We start from the raw sequence: 19,724 nt of genomic DNA, 5'->3' as shown, positions 1-19,724 counted from the left end.
TTTTAATTTAATATATTTTTAATATATTTTTATATTGAATTAATTTAATATATTACATTTTTTATATATTTAATATATTTTAATTTAACTGTCAGAATTCAAGAATATGTTTATTATTGTGGTTGTAATTTGCAGTGGGGCAAAATTCTATTGTTTTCACCCTCCAACAAACAGGCCAACATGAACTTTAAATTTCAACAACATTATTGTTATTATTATTATGTCTTATATTCATTTATATACTGCATATATATGAATTTCCCTTGTCCTCTTGCTTTGTGTAACTATCAACATGGTGTAACCAGAGGAACTTAAAACAGCAGACCACATCCTGTGTGCACTGCAGTAATGCCTGTGGTGATGCAGCAAAAATAATAATAATAAAAAAACAGAAGTATTACTTAAAATGGGGAACCAAAGAACATTTTCCCTTCTGAAGTAATATTTTATTTTAAAAAAATGCTGATTTTGATAGTAATTCACATAAAATGGGCTTTTATTTGTAAAATATATTTGTACAAAAATACAAGCATAAAATATCAACAATAAATAAACCACTAAACTACGTGTCAAAAAAAATTCTGAACACTAAACAGGTCATGATATATTTTCACTGGGCAATAATAATAATAGTAGTTCTTGTTGCTGTCACATGTTCACATAGAAGATATTTCTTCAATGGGCTCTGGAAGAGACACAGTAATAATATTACTTCCACAGGAGTTGTTATGCTTTGTGTGTTGTTTTACCTGTCCAGCTTCTGTAAACAGGAAGTGTGAGTGCAGGGTGTGTGATCTCCACACACACCCTCAGACGAGCCCTCTCACTTTCCCTGTTGCCCTTCCTCAAATCAACTTTGTTGATACGCAAAGCGCCGGAGTCCCCGTCTTCTTCTTCCTCGCTACACTCATCCACATCAGATAACTTTGTGTCTTCGAATTTTTCCATGTTGTTGTTGTTTTCGCTGTCCTCTTTTTCATCAATGTATGCTATCCCGTCGACGTCCGGGTCTGTGATGACCGCTTTTGTTTCTGTAAATCCAAACAAAATATAGTTCAGCCATCATGTACTACCAATTTGTGCCTCAGGAGGAAGTACTCTATTGTGAATAAAAGGTTAATGCGTATGAAAATGATTACTTATTCTCTGTCCGTTCCTCAGTTTGGGACTCCGACTGGGTGCTTGTGTGGACCTCTCGAGGGCGCATACACTTTTGAGCTCCCTCTGTCCATCGTCCCCTATCTCCTCCGTTTCATTGGACACAAGCGGCGAGAGAATGGCGCCGCCCGCCGTCCACTGTAGTTTGACTTTGGGGTGACCCCCTTTTAACAGTAGAGAGAACACGCCCACGCCTTCGCTGCTCCAACACACCGAAATGGAAGACGGGATGGTGGGAGCAACTGTGAGAGAGGAGAAGTGCAAAGTCCATGACAATCTGTGGAAATTTATCGAGTGCATTATGGGCAGGGGGTGGTTGTGCCCCACCCGTTCCACTGCTACCACTTTGTATTCGATATTAAATACAGAGTAGAGCGATTATGAGATTATTTGTCTATCCTACATATCCAGAAGTACTCAGTAGCGCTTGGGGGTGTGACAGCGGAGTGGGCATACTTAGAATCTGGAAGATCTAGAAAGCTTTCTGTGCGGGTTATCATGTATAGATGCTCTATAGGAGTCCACAACTCAATAGAAAGCTCAGAAAATGAGCATAATAAGTCGCCTTTAATGATTGCATTGTGGGTAAAGGATGCAGTACCACACTACATCCATCAGAGGGCAATGTTTCTGTAATTATCCACAGTGAGCACTGCAGTGCAGGGGTGCTTACGTTCATTCATTCATTCATTTTCTACCGGTTTTTCCTCATGAGGGTCGCGGGAGCCTATCCCAGCTGTCATCGGGCGAGAGGCGTTGTACACTCTGGACTGGTCGCCAGCCAATCACAGGGCACATATGGACAAACAACCATTCACACTCACATTCATACCTATGGACAATTTGGAGTCGCCAATTAACCTAGCATGTTTTTGGAATGTGGGAGGAAACCGGAGTACCTGGAGAAAACCCACGCATGCACGGGGGGAACATGCAAACTCCACACAGAGATAGCCGAGGGTGGAATTGAACCCTGGTCTCCTAGCTGTGAGGTCTGCGCGCTAACCACTTGTCCGCCGTGCCGCCCGGGGTGCTTACACTACTTTTAAATTGACCAAGTCCCAAAGATCTACCGCCTACTAAAGACATAGAAAATATATTTATACATATATAAATATGTGAGTACGGCAGGTTTGAACCAGGGCTTTTCTTCAGAACGTTGAGTAATTATTTAAATACTGTGGCCGCTCGAGAGGAAACGGTAGGAGCCAATCACAAGGTATCAGTTCGCTCACAACAATCTTGTCATTATAGATAACAGTATAACAACATCACAGTGTGACCCACATTGTCACATTACTGACAACACAAAATTCATCACACAACAACTTAACACTCAGAAATGTGGAATACCTCAGAAATATACAAATATATTATATTAACTCACTAGCAAGATCTCAGTGTATAGACTCGTCATATATCTCATCTCGTTTCATATTATTTACATACTGTATTGTATATAACTCTGGGAAAAACTGTTGATTTTGTTAATACTTGGGATGTTTATATTGTTTATTTTTCTATATTGTGTATTTTTGTACTACTTAACTGATTCTGAGGGACGAATAAAGGCATATATTATATACCAATAACAGGTTTACAATAAAAAAAAAAATCAACATTTTAAAGTTTTCCGACAAGGCATTGCGACTGAGCTGGGATGCTCCAATGACATCAGCCTCCCTCTGGGCTTGGTGCTCCGGGCTCTTCTGTCAGAGAGAGGCAGCATTGCAGTGCCATGCATCCATGTTGCTTCAGGCAGTAATGCATTATGGGTAGATGTTAAAATAGCTCCTGTTTGTTACTTTAAACTTGTATTGAAATACTACATGTAATGTATATTTCCTTGGTACCTTTGGAGGGTCAAGTTGCTGAGTTAAGTTGAGATTCTTACCAATGTCAACATTTCTCCAAAATCTCTCAATGGGTTCATGCAGGGAATGATGCTCCACTCTGCATTTAATTCCTCCTCCTCGCTGTCTTTTCTCCTGGTTGCCGGTGATCCTTAACGTGGCCATGGTCCTGTAGAGCCTGGGCTGAATCTCCACGGAGCCCCACAGCTCTCCTCCGTCCATGACTTCATCCTCGCTGTCGTCTTGCTCACCCTCTCTCACCTTCAGCCAGGTGACTGTAATGTTGGCTGGGTAGAAATCTGTGATCTGACACCCAAGGGTCAAAGCCTGGTCAGATGAGAAGGAGGTGGAGCCTATGATGATGTCGGACACGCGCGGCTGCTTGATGAAGCCTGTTTGAAATAAAGTGTGGCAGTTTAACATGTATTATAAAACGCTTCATGTAATCCGTCTCCTGTCTCACCTCTGGTTTCCCGGGTGACCGGCTGCTTGAGGGCAATGTGATGGACGCTGACCCACACTCTGGTGTTTCCTTGTTCTAATTCACTGCGGGGAAGTTTACACTGACTGAAGGCTGAGAAGAAGCCCTCAGAATCGGGTCGAGGGGAGGATGAGGCCTGGGAGGCCACGGGGCTCAGCTCGCCCCCCTGGCAGAACCAGCGAAAAGTGATGACATCTGGGTGGAAATGGGATGCCCGGACTGTCAGGCTGATGATTTCTGGAAAACAGAAATAACATTATTGAAAATACTGTTTTATTTTATTTCACTATGGATCTTATTTCTTTTATTTGTTGCATTTATTTTATCGTTTTATCGTATTTATTTACGATTGTATGAGTGTGATTAGCAACATGACAGAGCTGAAAAAAGATGCTAAATTGCGTACGCTTTCAGGCGCACGCTTTTAGGTGGTTTCTACAAGTGTAGCTGTACAAAAATATATATTACAGTCATAATAACAAAATATTTTTTTCGTTGGAATCTTTTTTTTCTTTTCTTTTTTTTTTCTCTTCTCTTTTGTTACTTTGACATATTAGATACAGTCCCTGGTTACATCACAGTTTGAATATCCCTCCCTCACTTTATTGTGGCTTTTCTAAAATGTTTTACTAAATGTCCGCTGTTATTAGTAAAAAATATTGAAACACAAGTTTTATGTAGGCGGCACGGCGGTCGAGTGGTTAGCGCACAGACCTCACAGCTAGGAGACCTGGGTTCAATTCCACCCTCGACCATCTCTGTGTGGAGTTTGCATGTTCTCCCCGTGCATGCGTGGGTTTTCTCCGGGTACTCCGGTTTCCTCCCACATTCCAAAAACATGCTAGGTTAATTGGCGACTACAAATTGTCCATAGGTATGAATGTGAGTGTGAATGGTTGTTTGTCTATATGTGCCCTGTGATTGGCTGGCCACCAATCCAGGGTGTACCCCGCCTCCCGCCCCAAGACAGCTGGGATAGGCTCCAGCACCCCCCGCGACCCTTGTGAGGAAAAAGCGGTAGAAAATGAATGAATGAATGAAAGTTTTATGTATAGTGTGTATTGTTTACGTATTGACACGGAGCATTGATGAAACCTGACAATATATTACATTACCATCACACTGCATGTAGTCAGCCATGGCATGTTTGACATGATAGAGCCAAAAGTTCTCCTCCTATTCCGTACGGAAGTGGTAAGTTTTTGGCTTCTTATTTTGTATTTCTTTCTCAGTCCATTTAAAAGTCTTTCTTAAGGCTGCTGCTGTCTTTTGTGTCCCTGCAATGATCCCGCAGCTTGCACATTACAAACTCTTTTTCTACTTGACCGTATGGCTAAGCTACAAGGCTGTAAAAAAATAATAATTAAAAAAATCACATTAGTAATTTGATTAATTTTGTAATCTAATTACTTTATTGAAATATTTTTCTCATTTTTCAAACGTTTCAAATTTTCAAATACTTTCGTTTTTCTCACTTTCCTCATATTTCCAATTTTCTCATTGTTCTCATTGTTCTCATTTTTTCAAATTGTTCTCATTTTTTCAATTTTTCCTGTTTTTCTTATTTTCTCATTTTTCTCATTTTTCTCATACTTTATTAAAATATTTTTCTCATTTTTCAAATGTTTCAAATTTTCAAATACTTTTGTTTTTCTCATTTTCATCATATTTCCAAATTTCTCATTGTTCTCATTTTTTCAAATATTTCTCATTTTTTCAAATTTTCCTGTTTTTCTTATTTTCTCATTTTTCTCATTGTTTTCATTTTTCTCATTTTTCTCATTTTCACCGTTTTTGTGGTTGACTCGTTTGTTCCTACATTTTCACCAAAAGAAATCAAGCTTGCTAAAACGGTGTGTGAGTTGTTTGTCAAAAAAAAAATATTTTTCAGCCTCCCACACTGAAAGACAAAAAATCCAACAAAAAAAACTAATTAGCCACAGAGAAAGTTGAGAACTAAAAAAATGGAACTCAGTCTTACCTGAGTCATTTGGTGTCTCTGCCAGCTGAATTTCAGATACTTCTGGTGCAGCTGAGGAGAAAATACACAAATATTGTCAAAGAAACAATTTCCAAAAATATATCCAAAACAGTCTACTTTAATTTGTGCCACCCACAGCCCGTCCCTGGACACGCCCACTCTGCTGTGATTGGTCCCACTCAGATGTACAGCTAACAGCTTGTACACCTTGTACACGGGCATGCCCATATAAGGAGGTCCTGCTCACCGTAATGTATGCCACTCACGGCCCGGACACGCCCACTCTGCTGTGATTGGTCCCACTCAGGTGTTCAGCTAACAGCTTGTACAGCTTGTACCCGGGCACGCCCAAATAAGGAGGTCCTGCTCACCGTAATGTATGCCACCCACCGCCCGTCCCCGGACACGCCCACTCTGCTGTGATTGGTCCCACTCAGGTGTACAGCTAACAGCTTGTAAAGCTTGTACCCGGGCATGCCCATATAAGGAGGTCCTACTCACCATAATGTATGCCACCCATGGCCCGTCCCCGGACACGCCCACTCTGCTGTGATTGGTCCCACTCAGGTGTACAGCTAACAGCTTGTGCAGCTTGTACCCGGGCACGCCCATATAAGGAGGTCCTGCTCACCGTAATGTATGCCACCCACGGCTCGTCCCCGGACACGCCCACTCTGCTGTGATTGGTCCCACTCAGGTGTACAGCTAACAGCTTGTGCAGCTTGTACCCGGGCACACCCATATAAGGAGGTCCTGCTTACCGTGATGTATGCCACCCACGTCCTGTCCCCGGACACGCCCACTCTACTGTAATTGGTCCCACTCAGGTATACAGCTAACAGCTTGTACAGCTTGTACATGGGCATGCCCATATAAGGAGGTCCTGCTCACCGTAATGTATGCCACCCACGGCCCGTCCCTGGACACGCCCACTCTGCTGTGATTGGTCCCACTCAGGTGTACAGCTAACAGCTTGTGCAGCTTGTACCCGGGCATGCCCATATAAGGAGGTCCTACTCACCATAATGTATGCCACCCACGGCCCGTCCCCGGACACGCTCACTCTGCTGTGATTGGTCCCACTCAGGTGTACAGCTAACAGCTTGTGCAGCTTGTACCCGGGCACGCCCATATAAGGAGGTCCTGCTCACCGTAATGTATGCCACCCACGGCCCGTCCACTCTGCTGTGATTGGTCCGACTCAGGTGTACAGCTAACAGCTTGTACAGCTTGTACACGGGCATGCCCATATAAGGAGGTCCTGCTCACCGTGATGTATGCCACCCATGGCCCGTCCCCGAACACGCCCACTCTGGTGTGATTGATCCCACGCAGGTGTACAGCTAACAGCTTGTACCTGGGCATGCCCATATAAGGAGGTCCTGCTCACCGTGATGTATGCCACCCACGGCCCGGACACGCCCACTCTGCTGTGATTGGCCCCACTCAGGTGTACAGCTAACAGCTTGTACAGCTTGTACACGGGCATGCCCATATAAGGAGGTCCTGCTCACTGTGATGTCACAGTGAGTCAGTGTTAGAAAAAAACTCATCCCAAAGGTCTTTTAGGGCTCACTTACAAATGTTGAAACCTAATTATCTGAAACTTTGGCATAATTTAACATGAAAATACAACAAAAACTAATCTATTTCCATATTGTGCCCTGTTTCTGAACAGAATAGCAGTTATTGCTTTTTTAGCCATTGTCGCTCAGTATTCCCACTCTAATGAATGCAAAACATGCTCCTTACACAAGACTGTGAACCTCTCTGACACTCTCTCCATCACAATCTTGTCTTTGCCGGCGTAGGAAACCTGACATTTAAACACCGCCCCCTTGTGGATGGAAATCTGTGGGATGAAGGTCAGCGAGGCCACAATCTGCTGCTGGGCACCGCTTCCTGAGGAGTGCAAGGGCCCCTGGGAGTGCAGCTTGTAGTAACCCATCTCGCCTCTGGAGGGCAGCAGAGGACCCTTCTCGGAGACTAGGGAGGTGAGAGTTAGGCCATAGGGCAGATGGATGGTGGTTAGAGGGTTATAAAGGCAGTTAAAATTTGCTCTGGATGGTCCTACATTTTTTTTTTATTGTTAGTGAAATTAAAGTGATAAACAAGAAAGCATGTAGAATATCAGTCCCTGATAATATGCAATACAAAACAGCACGTACAAGACTAATTAAGATAAAACTGTAACCATAAGCTGTTATCTGGCTACTTGTTGAGTTTCATACCTGTGAGGGAGGTGTCGGATATGGGAGTGTCATTTAGGAACCATGTGGTCTGGACTCGGTCCACCCTCCTGCCTTCGATACTCACGCTAACCCTACCCTTTTGACCTACGACTATACGAGGAGGGAGGATGATTCCTGACACCGCCAGAGATTTCTGCTTTTCTGATTGGCGGAAGAAATACAGGCCACTTGGATTAATGCTTTTGATTTGCTTATCAAGGCCGTGCATTCTGTATGCATTGCTCACCGTCTCTTCTCCGCCAAGAAAAGCCAAAGCACAAAAGAAAGACGAGCACCAGGGAGATACACATCAGAGCCACAGATGCTTTGGCAGATTTAGTGAGTACCGGTGGCTCATCTGAGGACAAACACAAAGCAAACACAGCATTAGCATGATCATCGTGACTCAGGCATTTAGCATTACACAGTGGAACCTTGGTTAGCATCGTTAATCTGTTCCAAATGTACTCAAACCAAAAAAACAATGAGCCAAACATGTTAAAACACTTCAAATTGCATATAGATGATGAAGGAAAGTCACTTTTACCTTGACTGAAGACATGATTGTTGACAAATACGATTATGTGGCAACAGCAGCATCACGTTCATGTTTTGTCATTAATTATTTCTCACCTTTTTTTTCATCAAAAATGATGGCACTTACAATTTTCTTTGGTCGCATTATGGGTTATTTTGCAGCCGCGATCAAAGGAAAAGTAACTGTGTTAGTTAGCAAAGACCTACACCAGGCGTCTCACACTCAATTTACTTGGGGGCCACTGGAGCTCGGGTCTGGGTGAGATTGGGCTGCATCAGGTTTTCCCAAAAGAAACCCAAAAACCGCATTTATTAAAAACAAAAAAATTAAAAAACTTTGCTTTGGTTCCAATTTTCTACAAGAAAAGCCCTGATAAAACATTCCACTGTTCTCAAATATCTTACTTTTTATTTTTCTACACAAAATAAGGTGAAAGATAAATAAACAAATCAAGAATAAAGAAAATCAATCAATCAGTAATAAATAAATAAATATAATAATAATAATAAAACGGCAAATAATAAAAACTTAAGAAACCACATATAGTTGGTGGGTAGACAAATTATTTTTTTCAGATTAAAATGAACAAAGCATTATTAGAGCCCTGTAGACATGACAAAACACGACTATAGTCACATTTATACTCTTTTTATTTACAACATATTGCGCAACTGCAGGGTCTTGAGACACATGCTAACTCGCAAACTAGAGAGCTAGCGACCGAAACGGTAGCCTTCAAGTTATTTCCTTTAAACTTAAATAGCCAAAAACTTACCACTTCCACAGGGAGGATAACTATTAACAGTTATTTAACCTTTAACATGGACATTAATCAAACGTAATATTTTTTCTGGGTACATGATACCATACAGCATCCATATCAAACTTACGCGGGCCGCACTAACATTAAACTTTCATATCAAGGCGGGGGCCTCAAACTAGTGTCCTGCGGGCCACATTTGGCCTGCGGGCCGCATGTTTTAAACCCCTGACCTACACGGTCAACTGCTGATGACATCATAGACGGGCGACCCAGCTTACTTCCGGTTTCTATTTTCATGTATTAGCAAGGTAAAAAGGCTGCTAACAAGGATAAATGTCTTAATCATAATAATCATAATAATTCTAGTCATTCATTATGGGTGGGAGCACTTTAAACATACATAGATTGTTTTGCATTACTGCATACTGCTAAAAGTGTTGTAATGGGTCAGATCACCACAAAAAATATGAATAGGACACTCACAGTGTACATAAATACACAATTTCGGATTCATATTATGAACTATGCACGACAAAACATTCAAGAGTATGTGAACGTCCCTCCTTGTTTCTTTTAGGTCCTGTTCAGCAGCTTAGTCATACAGTACAGGTGGACAGATTTGCTGCACAACAAGTAAGTTTAGTATACACATCCTTTTGTAGTCGTAATGCTTTGTTACTGTATTTGTAAAGCCAACATACAAGTCACGGTTTAAGAGAGGACAGACAAAGAGAAAGGAATGAAAAGGGTGATATGAGGTAGCAATGATTAACATTTGCTGGGACTGGAGTATGGGTGGGTGAAACTGGGGGTGTATGTTTTGTAATCAGCAAAACACAAAACCACAAAAAAACACAAGCGGAAACATAAAAAAAAACACATAAATATCCATATTTATAAATATACATATTTTCTGCAACAATTTGTCATAGAGCTGCACGGTGTCGAGTGGTTAGCACGCAGACCTCACAGCTAGGAGACCCGAGTTCAATTCCACCCTCTGTGTGGAGTTTGCACATATAGGGGGTGCTGGAGCCTATCCCAGCTGTCTTCGGGCGAGAGGTGGGGTACACCTTGGACTGGTCGCCAGCCAGCCAATCACAGGGCACATATAGACAAACAACCATTCACACTCACATTCATACCTATGGACAATTTGGAGTCACTAATTAACCTAGCATGTTTTTGGAATGTGGGAGGAAACCGGAGTACCCGGAGAAAACCCACGCATGCACGGGGAGAACATGCAAACTCCACACAGAGATGGCCGAGGGTGGAATTGAACCCTGGTCTCCTAGCTGTGAGACCTGCACTCTAACCACTTTTCCGCCGTGCTAAACTTAAACATTCATTCATTTTCTACCGCTTATCCTCACGAGGGTCACGGGGGGTGCTGGAGCCTATCCCAGCTGTTTTCAGGCGAGAGGCGGGGTACACCCTGGACTGGTGGCCAGCCAATCACAGGACACATATAGACAAACAACCATTCACACTCACATTCATACCTATGGACAAATTGGAGTCGCCAATTAACCTAGCATGTTTTTGGAATGTGGGAGGAAACCGGAGTACCCGGAGAAAACCCACGCATGCACGGGGAGAACATGCAAACTCCACACAGAGATAGCCGAGGGTGGAATTGAACCCAGGTCTCCTAGCTGTGAGGTTTACGCGCTAACCGCTCAACCGCCGTGCAGCCCCATTTCATGACATGAAATCAAAATAAAAATATAACCTTGAGGATCCAGTTCTTCCAGGTTTCCCGAAGCTTGGACCGGATGCAGAACTCCTGGCTGGTTGACAGCACACTGCACCTCTCCGCTTTTCCACCTCTGCTCAGGGCTCAACGTGAAGTAGCGCCTGCTTCTGAAGGTCCCATCTGGGTTCTGCTCATTGCCGGGTGAAGTGGGTAGAATGGAGCCATTTTGCAGCCAGGATACAGACATCTCCTCCGGGTAGAAGCTTTCCACATCGCAGTAGATGGTGACGGGACTGTTGCTGGAAGGCGAGGGGATGGCAGAGAGTCTGACAGTTGGGAGGTCTGAGGGGGCAAAAGTGAAAGTCATCATTAATCAGTTGTTACTCACAATATCATGCAATCACACAATATCGATCGTTCCGTTGCTATAATCACGCCTTTCCAGAAATTAATCAATTGATTAATGCTGTTAATTAATGTGCAGTAATGACACAAAACATTGAGACATTGCTTTACATTACTTTACCTTAACACTGCATGAATTCAGCCATGTTTTTTCTGACATGATAGACTTAAAAAAATGTTCTCCTCCAATCCCATGTGGAAGTGGTAAGTTTTGGACTTCCCAAGTTTAGAATAAACAAATTTGAGGCTAACTGGTTAGCTTGCGGTCTAGTAGTTAGCGCGCAGACCTCACAGCTAGGAGACCAGGGTTCAATTCCACTCTTGGCCATCTCTGTGTGGAGTTTGCATGTTCTCCCCGTGCATGCGTGGGTTTTCTCCGGGTACTCCGGTTTCCTCCCACATTCCAAAAACATGCTAGGTTAATTGGCGACTCCAAATTGTCCATAGGTATGAATGTGAGTGTGAATGGTTGTTTGTCTATATGTGCCCTGTGATTGGCTGGCCACCAGTCCAGGGCCCCAGCTGGGATAGGCTCCAGCACCCCCGTGACCCTCGTGAGGATAAGCGGTAGAAAATGAATGAATGAATGATGTGTAAGATGTCCATATATTGTCCAACCTCTAGTCCAGGGGTCTCAAATACGCGGCCCGCGGGCCAAATGTGGCCCGCAGGACACTAGTTCGTGATATGAAAGTTTAATGTTAGTGCGGCCCGCGCAAGTTTGATATGGATGCTGTATGGTATCATGTACCCAGAAGAAATTATTACGTTTGATTAATGTTCATGTTAAAGGTTAAATAACTGTTAATACTTATCCTCCCTATCCGTGTGGAAGTGGTGAGTTTTTGGCTATTTAAGTTTAAAGGAAATAACTTGAAGGCTACCGTTTAGGTCACTAGCTCTCTAGTTTGTGAGTTAGCATGTGTCTCAAGACCCTGCAGTTGCGCAATATGTTGTTAATAAAAAGAGTATAAATGTGACTATAGTCGTGTTTTGTCATGTCTACAGGGCTCTAATAATGCTTTGTTCATTTTAATCTGAAAAAAATAATTTGTCTACCCACCAACTATATGTGGTTTCTTAAGTTTTTATTATTTGCCATTTTATTATTATTATTATTATATTTATTTATTTATTACTGATTGATTGATTTTCTTTATTCTTGATTTGTTTATTTAATTTTCATCTTATTTTGTGTAGAAAAATAAAAAGTAAGATATTTGAGAACAGTGGAATGTTTTATCAGAGCTTTTCTTGTAGAAAATCGGAGCCAAAGCAAAGTTTATTCATTTTTCTATTTTTAATAAATGTGTGTTTTTTTTTTTTGGAAAACCTGATGCGGCCCAGTCTCACCCAGACCCTAGCTCCAGTGGCCCCCAAGTAAATTGAGTTTGAGACCCCTGGTCTAGAGACAGTGCCACTGAGAAAAAGACAGGAAGCAGAACTGAAGGTAGCAGAGATGAGGATGCTGAGGTTCTCATTGGGAGTGACCAGGATGGATAGGATCAGGAAGGACCATAGCCTGGCATACTACATCCTGTAGTACTAAGTCACATAACATGACTGATATCACGTCACATGCATAGAAATGACTAATATTTACTTTGTATGGACTTATTTCAGGAAATGTGAAAGAAAGGGTTGGAATTGAGGTAAATTGAGTTTGAGACCCCTGGTGGAGAGACAGTGCCACTGAGAAAAAGACTAGTCTATACTCACATGTGATGTTGAGTTGAAATTTCAGCTCTTGCGTGGTGCCATTGTGGTTCACTTTGCAGCCAAAGGTTGCATTTTGGTCCCCTCGAGATGGGTAGAAAGTGAGGTTGCCAGACGCTCTATAGTAGCCATCAGGGGTCTTTTCACCTTCAAGCTGGTATGGAGACTGAATATCTTGGCCGTCCTTGGTCCAGCTGAAAGACACAGGTGGAGGGTAGAAGGCATCTGCTTGGCATTCAAGCTGGCTCTCTGTCTCCAACACCACCCATTGCTGTGGTACTGAGAGAGACGGGGGAGCTGAGGAGGGGGACACACACAGGGAGAGCGTTGTATTTTGGCTTTCAGGTGGCAAATTCAGTGAAAACCTGCATCGACATACCGATGATGCTGAGTGTAACCGTGCTGGAGTGCAGCATTGTGGAGTTGTAGTGGACTGTGCATTCATACAGTCCTTGCAGGCTCAGACCCACACTGAGGACCGTCAAGGAAAAGTCTCCATTAAGGAAATGGCCTGTGGTCCAAAAGAAGCCATCCTTTATCTGTGGGGTTGCATTCTTGAACAAGGCCACATCTGAGCCGTTGCTGACCCAGCTGACTTGGAAGAGAGCCTCATCCAGCTTGTCCAGTTTTAGGGCCACATTGCAGGGCAGGCTGGTGTTTGTATTCGGTCTGGCTTGGATATCTGTGGAGGATGCTGGAGACAGACAAAGAACATGTGAGGAGCGATGTCCTAAGTTACATTTGCGGTGCCCCCCCACCCTCATGGGTTGTGCCTGAAATTCTTTATAAGACATGTTAGCATACATGTAATGCAGATACCCTCCAAATGTTATAACCATTAAGCAAATGGTCAGTGACTTATACGCAATTCCCAAAGATATTTTGTTTGATGGTGACCATGTTCTTCAACTAATATTGCTCAAATTTTGGTAATGGTTTTATTTCATTTGAACATGCATCAGATTACAATTGAATGCATCACATAATCAGTTCACAGTTCCACATGTCCAAAAGGAGTAGGAAGAAGCAAAGCTTATTAAATCCTACCCCTCCATGTGGTACATTTACAATCAGTAACTGTTACATTTGTTCACTTCCTGCTTTCCATAATACAGTTTAAGATTTTTTTTTTATTTTGTAATTTTTTGTCCCTTACCAAAGTACGAGGTGATATGACCATCCAATGACATAATGGGTACCATAGTAACTGTCAATATCGTGATATATGTATATATATGTATATATATATATATATATATATATATATATATATATATATATATATATATATATGGTACTTTTACAATCAGTAACTGTTTCATTTGTTCACCTCCTGCTTTCCTAATTTAATTTAATTTAATTTAATTTAATTAAATTTAATTTAATTTAATTTAATTTAATTTAATTTAATTTAATTTAATTTAATTTAATTTAATTTAATTTAATTTAATTTAATTTAATTTAATTTAATTTAATTTAATTTAATTTAATTTAATTTTATTTTATTTTATTTTATTTTATTTTATTTTATTTTATTTTATTTTATTTTATTCTATTTTATTTTATTTTATTTTATTTTTGTCAGGTACCGAAGTACAAGGTGATATGACCATACAATGACATAATGAGTACCATAGTAACTGTCAATATAGTGATATATATATATATATGGTACTTTATAATCATTAACTTACATTTGTTCACTTCCTGCTTTCCTAATATAATGTAATAAAAAAATTAATTTAATTATTTTTTAAATTTAATTAAAAACAAATAATTTAATTTAATTTAATTTAATTTAATTTAATTTAATTTAATTTTTGTCCCGTACCGAAGTACGAGGTGATATGAGCATCCAATGACATAATGGGTACCATAGTAAGTGTCAATATAGTGATATATATATAGCACATCATGACTGGTTCAAGACTCTTCATCCTTGTATTTAGCAAACATCAACTGCTTGTATTGTTTCTTGAATTGGCTCATCGTTGTGCATTGTTTGAGGTCCTTACTCAATTCAATTTCACACATGTGTGCTTGTCTATCCCCTAAAGGTGTGTAGTAAATTTTGTGGTAACTCGAATAACCAGCTCCAAAGTCATGAAAGACTTAAAGCTGGTATTATTTGCAGATGATACCACTGCTTTTTGTTATGGAGGGAATACAGACGATATCATTAGAAAGGTCAGAGAAGAAATGGTCACACTAAAAAGATGGTTTGATGATAATAGATTGTCCTTGAACTTAAGTAAAACTAAAATAATGCTGTTTGGTAACAGCAGAACGGACACGCACCAGCAAATACAAATAGACGGTGTTGACATAGAAAGGGTGAAGGGAAATAAATTTCTGGGGATCCCAATAGATGAAAATATGAACCGGAAACCTCATATTACAAATATACAACATAAGGTGGCCAGAAATATTTCAATATTGAACAAAGCAAAATTTGTTCTCTATCAGAAATCACTCCACAATCTTTATTGCTCTCTGGTTGCTCTCACCTCGTACTTCGGTATGTGACAAAAAAAAACAAAACAAAAAAACAGGAAACAGGAAAGCAGGAAGTGAACAAATGTTATGTCATTGTATGGTCATATCACCCCGTACTTCCGTACATGATAAATAAATAAATAAATAAAATTTAAAAAATACATTAAAAAATCTTAAACTGTATTATGGAAAGCAGGAAGTGAACAAATGTAACAGTTACTGATTGCAAAAGTACCAGATGGAGGGGTAGGATTTAATAAGCTTTGCTTCTTCCTACTCCTTTTGGACATGTGGAACTGTGAACTGATTATGGGATGCACTCAATTGTAATCTGATGCATGTTCAAATGAAATAAAACCATTACCATTACCATTACCATTACCAAAGTGGGACTTTTGTAGAGTGCACTGAGCTTTGTGAGAGCTGTGTGTACACAACTGCTTTTTCACAGTGTCAATCAAAACCGAGCATCATTATATAGGATTTGTTGACCTGTCTTTTGTGTTAAATATAAAATAGGGGGCTGCACTGTGGATGAGTGGTTAGAATATTGGCCACACAGTCAGGAGATCGGGAAGACCAAAAACATACCTAACCAAGCTAGGTTACCATAGGTATGAATGTGAGTGTGAATGCTTGTTTGTCTATATGTGCCTTGTGATTGGCTTGGTACGCCTTAAGTCAGCTGGGGTAGGCTCCAGCACACCCCCAGCGACCATAATGACATATGAATGGATATTACATTATAGTGCAAGTGTGCCTAATACAATATGAATGTGGACATGTACAAGAAAGGCGTGTGCTATTTAATCTAACACGTCCCAAACCTGAATGCCTGCATTTCATCATTTCTTTGAATTCCAATTTCTTTCTTTTCTTCCTTTTCAACAGCTTATAAGTCACTAATAAGCACCCTTGAGTGAATAAAAAGTCATTTACTCTGCCAGGCAATGAGCTTAATTAGTAACTAGCACAAAGGAATACCTGCAGGAAGTGGAAAAGTCCGGTGGAAAAGTCATGTGGCAGGTAAACACGACAGGGCAAATGTTCTGAAGCATTTCATAGGCATGTGTTTGACATGGGTAATTATCTATGTTTACCACAAACATGGGTAATTATCTATGTTCACCACAAACATGGGTAATTATCTATGTTCACCACAAACATGGGTAATTATCTATGTTCACCACAATCATGTAATGTGTGAACCCGCTTGATGATTTCCTGGTGAAGTGGAATGCGCGTAATGATGAAATTAGAGCTGTCACATTGAATCATTACACTGTTACTGAACTGTCAGCTTGTATCAAAACAGATATTTCTATTATTGATTATTGCTCTGTTGTTGATTAATTCAATCATCTGTGCTAACGATGTAGCGATGGATACTTGATACTTTGCAGTAAATTGCCACATGTGCAAATAGTACTAAAAATCTTACTTAAAAATGTACTTCAGTCAAATATGAGTGGAAAACTTACTAGTTACTTTTAAGGGGTGGCGGTCATCATCTTTATGGATTAAAGGGCAACAATAAAGTGAATATGAATGAATAATGAATCTACACCCCTTCAAATCCAGACTGCCACACTATATAAATATATAAAAATAAATAAATAAATAAAATAATATATAAATAAATAATTAATATATAAATAATAATATAAATATATATATACATTCATATATAAAATAAATAAATAATAATACAAAAAATATATATATATACAGTGTATATATAACAATATAACCTTATTAACATTGCATGGTACAGGCATAAAGTAGAACCCCAGATGAAACATGTGCTAGCACAATACACAGATAATATAAAAGCAATCTTCACATGCTAAATGTACTGCAAAAAAGGTCAGTAAGGATAATTCATAATGCCGCCTACAGAGAACATACTAACTCCTTATTTCTAAAATGACAAATACTTCAACTTGCTGATATAGTTCATCTTCAAACAGCTAAAATAATGCATAAGGCTAAAAATAACCAATTAGCTAAAAATGTCATCCAATACTTCTCTACAAGAGAGGAGAAATATGATCTCAGGGAAGAAGTACATTTGAAACACTTCTATGCTAGGACTACGTTAAAAAGCCATAGCATTTCAGTATGTGGAATCAAACTATGGAATGGATTGAGTAAGACCCTCAAACAATGCACAACGATGAGCCAATTCAAGAAACAATACAAGCAGTTGATGTTTGCTAAATACAAGGATGAAGAGTCTTGAACCAGTCATGATGTGCTATATATATATCACTATATTGACACTTACTATGGTACCCATTATGTCATTGGGTGGTCATATCACCTTGTACTTCGGTATGGGACAAAAATTAAATTAAATCAAATTAAATTAAAAAAAAATAAATTAGGAAAGCAGGAAGTGAACAAATGTACCAGTTACTGATTGTAAAAGTACCAGATGGAGGGGTAGGATTTAATAAGCTTTGCTTCTGGACATGTGGAACTGTGAACTGATTATGTGATGCATTCAATTGTAATCTGATGCATGTTCAAATGAAATAAAACCATTACCATTACCATAAACTGCGAACAAGTTAAGAGCCATCACAGGATAAATGCAAACCTGTAACCCATACATAGTGCCAAGCGAAGTATCATCAGGTCAACCATACAACAAGTACTACTCTCAGCCTTTATCGCCATGATATCAACACAAAAGCAATTGAATCATAATTAAATAGGTGTTGGATATTACCTGGTCATTTCCATAATTAGTTGAAGAAAACAGCAATGCAGGATTCGAAGTGTGAGAGGCCTAAGCGCAATGACACAATACTCACCATTGTTTATGATGTGCAGCAAGAACACATAGACGAGGACTTTAAACTGCATGGCTTGTCTGGAGACCAGCTTCTTATCATCAGGCCCTCTTTGCTGTCTTATATAGAGCCATTAGGTGACAGGGGGCGGGATTGACCCGCCATCAGGAAAATAAGACATATTATCCGGTGGGCACTAAAAAGGAGGTCCATGATATGTGTACGTCCACTAAAATGAATACAAAAAAAAAAGTGTTTCCCCCAGAGGAGTGATACAGTGCAAAGAAAGGAGGGAGATGTGCAGGGACACAAGTGCAGAAAGCGCTCACTTAAAATTCACAATGGCGCCCGGCCAAGGTTTTGGGGCTACTTTACATTGGTGCCTTGTTGCCATGAACTAAATCCCGCTGAGTTTATGTGGGCAAACATTCTAGCGAGACTGCAGCTGCTTTGTATCCAAGCAAAGACAGCATTTGATTTGATTTATTTATCGTTGCAAATTATACAATAAAACTTTTGTTCTAGCGATCCTCCTTGTCGGAGCATTTTCATACATATGTAAGGGTAAGGGTAATAAAACAGTCCATCATTGCCCCGAGTCATTGTTTTGGTCAAGTTATGTTTCCTGCAGTCTGTCCACAGCTCTAGGGAAAAACTGAGTTCCCCCAGTTCTCAGTCTCCCTGAGGGGAGGGTGGTTTTTTTTCGATGGATGTGTAGCTAAAGTGCTACACAGTATGCCAGGATGCTCTCAATTGTGCTTTCTTAGAAGCTGGTCAAAAGTTTTGGGGAACCATTTTCCAGAAAGGGCTGCACGGTGGATGAGTGGTTGGCGTGCAGACCTCACAGCTAGGAGACCCGAGTTCAATTCCACCCTTAGAATTTGCATGTACTCCGGTTTCCTCCCCAAAACATGCTAGGTTAATTGGAGACTCCAAATTGTCCATAGGTATGAATGTGAGTGTGAATGGTTGTTTGTCTATATGTGCCCTGTGATTGGCTGGCTGGCCACCAGTCCAGGGTGTACCCCGCCTCTTGTCCGAAAACAGCTGGGATAGGCTCCAGCACCCCCTGTGACCCTCGTGAGGATAAGCGGTAGAAAATGAATGAATGTTTAAGTTTAGCACGGCGAAAAAGTGGTTAGCGTGGAGGTCTCACAGCTAGGAGACAAGGGTTCAATTCCACCCTCGGCCAGCTCTGTGTGGAGTTTACATGTTCTCCCTGTGCATGCATGGGTTTTTTCCGGGTACTCCGGTTTCCTCCCACATTCCAAAAACATGCTAGGTTAATTGGTGACTCCAAATTGTCCATAGGTATGAATGTGAGTGTGAATGGTTGTTTGTCTATATGTGCCCTGTGATTGGCTGGCCACCAGTCCAGGGTGTACCCCGCCTCTCGCCCGAAGACAGCTGGGATAGGCTTCAGCAGTAAGCGGTAGAAAATGAATGAATTAATGAATTTTCCAGAAAGTTAGAGCTTGTCACCCCCTTCCATCTCTTCTCCGTTAATGTACGGGTCCACTGTGTTGGGTTCCTGAAGAAGGATAAGGTTGCTGCCAACTATCGTCAACACAATAGTCCCTAGTATAAACAACCAGTTTATAAGTG

The 19,724-nt window shown here is 40.6% G+C and overlaps 1 protein-coding gene across 2 annotated transcripts; it reads right to left on the bottom strand.

Moving 5' to 3' along the window:
- Window positions 1-539: 539 nt before the first annotated feature.
- Window positions 540-18,401, bottom strand: si:ch211-180a12.2 (uncharacterized). 2 transcript variants are annotated; one of them, XM_058061814.1, is made up of 13 exons: window positions 18,141-18,401; window positions 13,205-13,519; window positions 12,829-13,122; window positions 10,741-11,046; window positions 7,952-8,062; window positions 7,705-7,866; window positions 7,226-7,543; window positions 5,474-5,524; window positions 3,475-3,729; window positions 3,053-3,403; window positions 1,140-1,400; window positions 750-1,031; window positions 540-685 (listed from the first exon to the last, which is right to left on the bottom strand). In XM_058061814.1, exons 1-13 carry the CDS (start codon window positions 18,190-18,192, stop codon window positions 657-659), a joined length of 2,787 nt encoding a protein of 928 aa, XP_057917797.1. In that variant the 5' UTR covers window positions 18,193-18,401; the 3' UTR covers window positions 540-656. The 2 variants fall into 2 exon arrangements, with proteins under 2 accessions (XP_057917797.1, XP_057917798.1); XM_058061815.1 differs by having other exon boundaries at window positions 7,226-7,459.
- Between the last annotated feature and the right edge of the window lie 1,323 nt (window positions 18,402-19,724).

This window comes from Doryrhamphus excisus, chromosome 22 (genome assembly GCF_030265055.1).
Source record: "Doryrhamphus excisus isolate RoL2022-K1 chromosome 22, RoL_Dexc_1.0, whole genome shotgun sequence".
NCBI lineage: Eukaryota > Metazoa > Chordata > Actinopteri > Syngnathiformes > Syngnathidae > Doryrhamphus > Doryrhamphus excisus.
The sequence above is the reverse complement of the archived record's forward strand: the minus strand, read 5'-3'. Positions and strand labels throughout refer to the sequence as shown.

Excerpts from the sequence above, each read along its gene's own strand:
- si:ch211-180a12.2 (XM_058061814.1), bottom strand. The coding sequence starts at position 18,192 with ATGCAGTTTAAAGTCCTCGTCTATGTGTTCTTGCTGCACATCATAAAC. Across the intron at positions 5,525-7,225 it reads AGAGAGGTTCACAGTCTTGT|CTGCACCAGAAGTATCTGAA; the intron begins GTAAGGAGCATG and ends TTTTCTCCTCAG. Across the intron at positions 3,404-3,474 it reads GGTCACCCGGGAAACCAGAG|GCTTCATCAAGCAGCCGCGC; the intron begins GTGAGACAGGAG and ends TATTTCAAACAG.